Genomic DNA, 9,834 nt, shown 5'->3' on the forward strand with positions numbered 1-9,834 from the left:
CGTAGGATTTCGATATCATGACTAATATGAACTGAACTTTTCCAGAGGGACTGTATCTGAGAACGCAAATGTCTGCAAATGATGCTCTGGGTATTTTCCAGAACCCCTCTTGACACGTCTGAAAACGGCTTTTTACACGCTTCGGACCAGAAAGGTGAGGAACTGCCTGATTCATCAAAACTATCATCTGCTCAAGAAGTCATTGTGATTTGAATTTCTTATCTTCCGCACAGCTTCACAAAACAAACCATCTTCTCCATTCTGATTTCTACTTGCATGGAATCTGAAGTTTGAACCTCGAAACCACCACGGTCTGTTTCAGTGTTGGTGGTAATTTCTTTCATATCAATTCATGGCAGAATGACATTTTCTTGTTGTACAACACAGGGTCACAAATGTCGTGCCGTGATTTGTCAAAAGTCAGTAGCTGTTCAGGTTCCAGTCACCGCACCGTTATGTTTACTCTCCTTCCATTGGACTTTGATTCGTCACATGCAGCCGTTTTCCTGTAATCCAAAACCAAAAAGAAAATGTTTCCTCCCAAGTAATTCATCCAAGAGCTCCACATGTGATTAAGGGTGACTAATCTTTTCCTGATTCCAGTGATCCTTATTTACTTTTGCTCTTTACCGCAGGACATTGTTCCGGGTACATTTTGTTAAACTGCAGACAGCTCTATCGCGAAAAAACTGGTTGAAAATCCCAGCAGCTGTTTCCTATTAGGACCATACCAGTGGTTGTTTAGCATTTTTTAGCTAATTTACTTAATTTGCATATACTGCATTAGTTTCAGTCCCATATGAAAATTGTTAAGCAGTCTCTTGAAACGGTTTGTGTAATCTATAACGGAGAACATGAAGTCTGCATTCATTTTTGGGGACCCTTAATTGTTCTTCATAGGTGAATGCTTTTCAAACCATTATGCACGTAAATAATGGCACGTATATAATTAACCAACTTGTAAAATTGCTTTTATGAACTTATTAGAACATTGTACATGTGTAATGCAGCGGACGTGCAGGAACTTTGGTTAAGCAAATGAATCCGGGTTCTCTGAAATGTGAGTGGGGTATCACATTGGAACTTTCATTAGCTGCTAAATTCTCTTGAATAATCTCAACTGTGAAGTCGGTGAGCTCAGCTTGAACTTTTACACCAATACTCGCAAGCCTCTAGCTGTAAGTAATGAACTCAACTGGGGAATTCTTACAGTAATCTGAATGAAATTGAGTCAGGATGTGATGTCTCGCGCTCGTCATGATATGAGCTGTGCCATTAATTGCACTGTGTGACTGATAACCGCGGTTATTATTTGTTATAATTGGTTAGTGCCATCTGGCCGCATTACACGCCAGCTTCCACGAGAACTATAGTGAGGAGTCAGACGCTGCTGCCTGAGCTAATCCGTTTTTAATGAAACGCTGGGAGATTTCTGCCAGTTTAAGCAGGTACACAGCTGTAAAACCACTGGACTGGAGCCATGGACGGTGGTTCGATCGGCATACAGCATGGAACCGTAAATGTAATACCCCAGTGTGATAGTTTGTCACATCGAAAAACTGCAAAGATACTTATCGTTCCTTGTGTGAAAGTTATTTTCTCCAAAGCAAGATGGGAAAAAATTCTTTCTTCCCATTCATGAGAATTGATTTATACTCGACATGGGACACCCACATCAGGCAACGTTTTCCGGGTTCTAACAAAAAGACACTTAAATTAGATGAAGGAGCTTGACTCTGATTGGATACCGCAGCCTCTATTGCCCTTTTAATATATACCTCTAATAAATCCAAAACTTTATGGAAGTGCAATCACAGGCGCACTCGGACGTACACCAACCTGAAAATGAAATAGACGATTAATCGATGTGCTCTATTTACTATTTCCATAAACAGATAATCATTAAACAGACAACTGCTTTGATTGGATATTAAAATCCGTAAACGGGGAAGTGGTTGGGCGATTTGTTACGAGTGGTCAGTGACACCATGAATGGGGCCAAAGCTGAACAGCTCGCAAAGACGCTTGTCTAAACTGTTACAGCTGCTATAATTCAGATTTTCATGTTCATTTCCGATCAAGCGGCTGTGTGAAATGGAATGGTGAACAATCCATGGAGAATTACCACCCGACTCTGCAGTTTTCCTCACTTCTACGGAGCGTTTTTGCATCTTTCAGCTCATTTGTTTCGATATTTAAGACCTATAACTTTAAAGGTTCTGCATGTCATATTCAGAAAACACTTGTTTCTAATGACAGCAGTTTTTTCTTTAATTGAACTGCAGCCAGCATCCTGTTGTATTACATGAATTTTGCTGGGCTTTTGTCCAAAGCGACTTACAATCATTGATTCTTTGACTCATATCAGTGAATCGAACCCCCGACCTTTTGTAGCAAAGTAAGGGGTATATTTGCGAGTGCACATCCTGGATATTGGGCAACCTGGGACTGAACATTATATATTGACTGTGAGCCTATATTTGAGGCTAAAGACTATATCTGTCTCTCCAGTGCTGGCACAAAGCTAAAACAAGTTTGGAGATAGGTCTGGCTATGTAAGGTTATAATTTGCCTCGTGTTTGTGTTGGACTCAGTGTTTTGCTGCGAGCCGATCATTTCTAAATGTTAGAAGACACCGGAATTATGATTGTAATGGCAGTGACACCTCCCCTTCTGTTGATGTTCCACCAAAACTTTTTTGCAGGGGCACTGTCGCTGCATTCTGGGCTCAGTGCCACTCAAGATGATTGTGATTAGTATAAAGAAAAACAATCAAGCCAGAGCGTTTGTTTCCTCTCCCCTTATAGCAGAATGACGACAGCTGCAGCCAGATCGTTCTCCATCGCAGCGCTGTCAGGATAGAGAGTCTTCAAACCAGATCATCCAAACAGGTATAAAAATTCGAGTGACAAGACAAGACAAGTGACAAGGAACTCACGACAGTGCTGTCGAATTGTCAAATTTGCATTGGGAGGTTCCTAACTGAGTGAAATGACCCGGAAGTATTTCATCGACAGTAATGATAAGAGCTGTTTGCATTCTTTAAATGTGTCAGAAAGGTGCTTCAATGCTTCCTTTCCTATCTCATTTAGCATAGGGCAAACTGGACCTTCCTAAGTGAAAGGAAAGGAGAAATAGACGCCCCACAATTCAGTGATATTTAACTTGACATGCACAAACTTAAACGATTCAATCCGAAGTAGAAGAAGAAGATGTAGTCACCATGGCAGCAGACACACGTCAACAACATCCGCCGTCGCACATTTATCTTATAGAGTGTAAGCGGCGTAGCATTGTTGGCTTTTCCTAAGTCGTATGAGTCCTCCTTTCCTTGACCTCATGACATTTTCTAAGGAATAGTGGTTAGGAAAAGGCGAGAGACGATAGAATGTCACTCAGTGGAGCGCATACCACTGCAATCAAGGTGCATCAAACTGCACACAATCATAGAAGTCAGCCCCCTTAGTATTTTCATCAACGTCCTTGAATCATTCCCTGGGTGGTGGAAATGTCCAAAAAAAATCCTGGATGTGCCCCAAATTGTAATGTTTTTTTTTTCTTGGGCAATGTCCATTCCACCAGTTTCATGACAATCTGTTCTGTAGTTTTTGCGTAATCCTGCTGACAAACCAACCAACCGACGAACGGACAGGGGTGCAAACAGAACCTCCTTGCCAGAGGCGTGGTGGTGATGAGGCAACTTGTGCTCAGGTGTTTGAGTGGGCGGGGCTGCACATCCATCCACAAGATGGATGGCGAATGGCAGGTGTTAAGGGGATGAAGGAAGGAAGTGGTGGCCAAGAGGAACAGAGGGAGCAGGTCATGATAGAAATCCACACATCCCCCCTGGGTTCCTCGTGAACCTTGGATGCACGATGCAGCCACAAGTTGATAAGTCCCACGCAGAGCAGAGTGTATCTGCAATTTTCACAGTCCACCGTAGTGTTCAAAGAGTTTTCAGACAGCGTGTGGCGAAGCAAGAGAAAGAAAAGTAGGCGCCATATTTCCACGTCTTAGTGACGGTGTTTGTGGAGCACATTGGCTGAAATCAATCTAAGTATGAGTATGTTTCATTTGACGTGCAAACATGCACTACGTGTACAATCCCACCTGGGACATTATGGAAAATGTCACAGCTCTGGAAATCATTTATAATAAGAAGAAATCCGACATCAAGGAGATTTTTCTCACTGTGTGTGTGTGTGTGTGTGTGTTTGTTTGAGGAGCGCAGCATATAATTACCATCCATCTCCCTGTATACGCACAGCTAGTTTTCCTTATCCCTGCCTGGTGACTGTAAAGAGGGCAGAGAGGCCTCGCAGCAGATGGTGGCCTGCGCTGATATTTTATGAAGTGAGATTAAAGTAAAAGAGCTTCCTTGCCGTGCTTGGAGCCACCTTAATCAAAGCGATAGGAGCTCCTCATAAAACATGAGGCACATTTCTGCGTCGCTCATCAAGATGCCTGCCACCAAGAGACGTCCTGAGCAGAAGGGACTGTCACCTTCTGCTTTTCATCCTTTAAGTCTTTTAGGATGCTGAAATAAAGAATACTGAATGTTATGAATATCATGTAAACACAAACTCCAACTTTCCAAAAGTGACGTCGTCCTCGTTCAAGTAAGCAGGCCACAGTTTAGTCTTGTAAACTGAGCGTTGACAGCCTGGTTGGAAGTGCTCCGTCTGAGCTGCGGGCGTCTTTCGCGCCGAGTTTACCGTTTATATATTACACACTGTAGCTTTAAGATACATACGTCCTATACCTACATTCCTTCATCTAGTTAAAAAACAACAACAACAATAAATATGATCATAAGATTGTGGTTTAAAACTATCATGTCTCTGGCAGCCAACCACAACCCTTACTAATGCACAAAGGGGCTATGACACCATTAATAGGTGACCAAAAAAAAGAAGCCCATTACCTTGATTAAAACTTTGGATTTGTATGTTTAGAGATTACTGGAAATATTTTTGGACTATATAAGTACACAACTCAGCTAAAAACTAAAAAGTTCTAGTCCTTTTTAGACATTTGAATGTAGAAAAGCGACATGTTATACCTTTAAGTCAATTAATGTTTGTTTTTTACCCTGTGGAGCATGGCAAACTGTCTCAGAGAAAATTCTCAATAAGAGGAAACCAGCGAATGCCACAGATCCTCTTAAATCTCTCGCATGTACCTCTTAACGACAAATCTGCGAAGACAGGTGGTTCTCGGATGAGGCTCAGAGGGTTAGTGAGTGGCGGTAACTGAGGTAAAAAAAAAGAAGAGCTGTGGGCCCCAATCAAATTGTTGACACAATCCCTCCATAAGACCTCAAGAGGAAAAGGGATCCACCTAAGCATCTATAGTATTTACTTTGGTTTTACCTGGTGCTTTAGTGGTGCATATTATCAATTCAACTCTGGGCCTCCTGGGAAAATGCCTGCTTTACCTGATTGGCCTAGTTAGAAGGTTGGTGGTGCACAGGGGCCCAGCAGTACATTTTTCACCAAGGCCCCCCCCCCCAAATAGGTTCATCCGGCCATACTCAGGTCAACAGAAGTGAAACTTCCCAGTCAATTGCAGTTAATTGAACTTTTTCAAAAAATATCAATGCATTAGTTAAAATCTAACTGTATATAATCACGTTAATCTGCGTCTAACACAGAGAGTTGAGTCTGTGTGATCAGCTCTCAGGCCGTGTGCTTAGAGTGGGGTCGGTTCCTCCTGGTGGAGGAGCAGCAGAGAGAAGTGCCAGAGTGCTAATGAGCCTCGGGGCGAAAACAGACAGGCATGGATGGACGTCCAGCACATTTTCTATCTCACTTGAAAGGATTATATTACAACCAGAGAGCAGTTGTGTTTGAAAAAGAATCCACACGGGGGGAGAAAGAAAAAGAACTGTGTTTTACGCACAGCCTGCGCGTAATGGAGAGGTTATCACCTACCTATTGCGCGCCTTTTTTTTAAAAAAAAACCGTCCTCCTCTCTTCCACGGGACGCACACGTCACTTCAGCGTGCCCATGGCCAGTGTCTCGGAGTGGAACTCGAACTGGTTGCTGGAGGAGGCGGACTTGCCCCACGAGTAGAGGCTGGGCGGCCGCTGCTTGAACGACGACGTGTACCTGTAGAAGCTCCTGTGCCTGTTCTTCAGGTACTCGCGGTAGTTCTTGGTGAGGAGCGTGTAGAGGAAGGGGTTGATGCAGCTGTTGCTGTACGTGAGGCTCGCCACCAGGTAGTTGATGCAGGTGTGCGTCTGCGAGGCCAGGCCCAGCGGCTTGGAGTGGTACAGCGGCAGCAGCTGCCAGATCCAGAAGGGCAGGAAGCACGCCCAGAACACCAGCACGATGGTGAAGATCATTATCAGCACCTTCTGTTTGGGGGACCGCTTGCTGCCGCCGCTTATCACGGCGTTGCGCTGGGACTCCAAGTAGGTGCGCGCCAACTTGACGTACAGGTACCCGATGATGAGCCCCGGCGCCATGATGCTGGTGCCGAACAGGACGGTCACGTACACCTTGTACGCCAGCGGCGCCCAGGTCGGCGCGCACATCCTCTTCACGCCCCCGTCCGCCGTGCTCTTGGTGGTCTGGGCGACCATGACCATCATGGGCACGGTGAGCACCAGCGACAGCAGCCACACGCCCCACGCCAGGGCTTTGCGGTAGCTCTTGGAGCGCCGCACCGTGTCCAGCGGCTTGATGACGGCCAGGTAGCGCTCCGTGCACATGACGGTGAGGGTGAAGATGCTCGCGTGCATGGTGAGGAGGTCCAGGCTGAGCAGGATGCGGCAGCCCACGTCCCCGAAGTACCAGTCCTTCAGGAAGTAGGTGGACACCACGAAGGGGATGGTGGAGAGGTAGAGCAGGTCCGCCAGCGCCAGGTTGATGATGGAGATGTACATGGAGGTGGCGAAGCGGATCGAGTGACACATCACCACCAGCGTGTACACGTTGCCCGACACCCCGACGACGTACACGACGGAGAGGAGCGTCCCGAAAGTAGAGGTGATGGCGAGTTCGTGATCCACCGTCCCGGAGCCGCCGACCCGCGGCGGACTCGTGCTGAGGCTGGTGGACTTGTTGTTCATCCTTCGCCCCGGTGATCCCCCTTCGCCCCGCTGGGTGTTTTGTTTGGCTCCGAGTTCCTGGACGGCGCCGGAGAAGTTTGGAAAGACGCGCACCGGCACAGGTTGTCTGTTCCTCACTGCGCTCGCTGCCTGCGGGGCTCGCCGCTCCTGACGTCACCACTGTAACACTCACACAAGAAGAGCTTATTTTATTTATTTATTTATTTTTTATCAAAAAAAACCCTATAGGACGATCAGCCGTTTCATGGACATGCGACCATATCGTTCATCCGTCCGAATGGAGCAAACGCGACTCGTGGCACATCAGCGTCGGTCAGAGGAGAGGGGGGGATGCCGTCGCGCCTTTGTGCAGAAATAACAGATTCAGATGTTTTATTAAAAGTTTGGAAAGCAGTTGTCTATACACCTGATGGGGACAACAAGCATCTTAAAAACCGCCAAAGAATGAGTTCATCAAAAGCCACAAAGAATTGATTTTTACGCACAGACTGCACTAAATAAATTATTCTAAAAAAAAGTCTATTCTTCTTATCTCCCAATTCAGCTCTTTTGTGTCATGTTCTCGCTGCAAACCAGCCTCATGAGGATGAGTTGAATCAGCACAGACAATTAATCTTCCCTCTGGCACCGACCACACAGTGACAGCTTCTGGACAACAACAAAAATGTCACTTCCTTGCAGCTCTTTAGCATTAACATATCATGATCCAATACCCCAATGACTGCTTTGGAGTTTTCCAATAATTATTGTTCACCTAAAATGATTGAAGATGATTGTTCAATCCGAGGGGAGTCATTTTTAGACCACGTTGAGCGAAATCGCACACTGCTCTGTTTCTTTTACAGAAATATGTTTTGCTGCTGCAGCTTCAGTTCAGAAAGTTAATTAAAGGCAGCAGGTTCAGTTGTTCTTCACCTTCAAGGACACAACCCTCGTGGAAGAAATGAAACACCAGCTACTTGGCGATCAGATGATTCATTTGTTGCTGAGATGAATTTGATTGGAATGAGCATCACTGAATTCAATAAGCCTATTGAACATGGAAGCAGGCATGTACTGTATGTTCTTTCAGTATTGCCAAACACCTACATCATGTCCCCAATATTATCCATAAAGTACGCCGTCTATTGTCATTTTCTTCATTACGGCGTTGGACTTTGCCCTCTTGTAGCACCCCTCTAGTCTTCCCAAATCGATGAATATGTTCTGAGCCAGCGGTCGTGAGCCAATAATCTTTCCCAGACAGCACAGCCATCCTCAGACTCATCCCTCCACGGGTGATTGATCTCCGGGATCAGGCTACGATACTGTGCCATCCATCCTCAAAAGCTTAAAAGAAGACTCTCGGGCACATAAGTCGCAGTTTTAGTCTCGGCTAATCAGAGCAGCACTGGGGTCTGAAAAATAACAGCCATTAGTTGGGTCACGGAGGACTGAACCTGCAAGGGGAAAGGTGAGGGGGAGGCTAAGAAGGGTGCCAGCTAAGACTGTGACACCCTGCACTGTCCCCATCTTGCACCCAGCACAAAGCCTCAAGTGTGACTCAAGTGTATTTTGTTATACTCAGACCGATGCAGTTGTCATTCTCCTGTCCAGCAGCAGCCATGTTGTTTCAATAGCAAATCCACTTATGTGGTCAGGTGTACTGTTGCCGAATTGCTATCTTGAAGAGACCTGCATAATTGACTGACAAAAACCTGCTCTGTATACACGGTATAAAGGAGAAGTTCATTTAGGGGCCGGACCAAATCCACTTTTTACTAGTTTACCGGCGGAAAAATATCAGTTGCCTCGCCAGGCGTATGGTTCATAAAGTTTGTACTTGTAGTTTCTTCATTAGTCGTGGCTGTGTTCGAGGCGTGACGTGCTGTAAAATCAATCAGAGCCATTTGCTTGCACCTTGGCAGATTATCGCTTTCTTTTAGGGGTACTAATCAGTTAATTGCAAAAGGACACGGATCTGCTAATGCATGAAGTGAAAGCGAGTCAGCTGACCATCTGATTTAGGAATAAACAGAGTGCACTTGTGTTGTGCACCCGCCTATGTAGGCACATATCACTAACTCATAAGTTGCATAAGTTTGGTTTATTACAAGTTATGCCCAAAACACAACTATGGTTGATCAAGAAACCAAGTACAAGTACAAGTACGTCTTGAACCACACACACGTCGCCATGTGCTGTTAAACTACTTAAAGTGGACTTGGTCACGCCCTAAATGTACCTGCTCCATGTGTTGGGATCATTAGAATGAGCCCTATATCTATATCTATATTTATTTATATCTCTAATGTCTGTTTTCGGTTGCTTCTCACAACCTCCCTCCCACATGTACACACTCACAACCCAGACAAATGACTGAATCAGATGCAACGGGACACGGTTTTCCGACCCTGTGCTGTTGGAATATGATCGCAGGAACACGTGTACCTCCCAGCATGGTCTCCTGTGACCCTGCAATTGTAAGTCAGATTCTTAAAGGTGAAAAGAAAAGAAAAGAAAAAAATCGATATAATCATAAACGATGTGATAATACAGGGGGGGGAAAAGAGGGATGCTCCCTGATGTGTTCCATAATGGTCGCCTGCCTTTCCTTCAAATCCTGCTGTTGACGTGAGCAGGGGGGGGATTGTGTGGAAACATGTGGCTCACGTGGTGTGAATCTTAAAAGGCTCATGTTGAAAGTGTAATTTTATTCTTTTAAGCAGTTGCAAAGCAGGGCAGTCGAGAAAGTAAAGAATATGCAGAGGTGAGACGT

At 45.3% G+C, this 9,834-nt stretch overlaps 1 protein-coding gene across 1 annotated transcript; it reads right to left on the reverse strand.

The window, feature by feature from the left end:
* Positions 1 to 5,942: 5,942 nt before the first annotated feature.
* On the reverse strand, positions 5,943 to 7,150 carry LOC118287054 (urotensin-2 receptor). Its single transcript, XM_035611784.2, has one exon. The coding sequence runs from the start codon at positions 7,074 to 7,076 to the stop codon at positions 5,994 to 5,996; it is 1,083 nt and encodes a 360-aa protein (XP_035467677.2). The 5' UTR covers positions 7,077 to 7,150; the 3' UTR covers positions 5,943 to 5,993.
* Positions 7,151 to 9,834: the final 2,684 nt, after the last annotated feature.

Source organism: Scophthalmus maximus, chromosome 16, assembly GCF_022379125.1.
Source record: "Scophthalmus maximus strain ysfricsl-2021 chromosome 16, ASM2237912v1, whole genome shotgun sequence".
Classification (NCBI taxonomy): Eukaryota; Metazoa; Chordata; class Actinopteri; order Pleuronectiformes; family Scophthalmidae; genus Scophthalmus; species Scophthalmus maximus.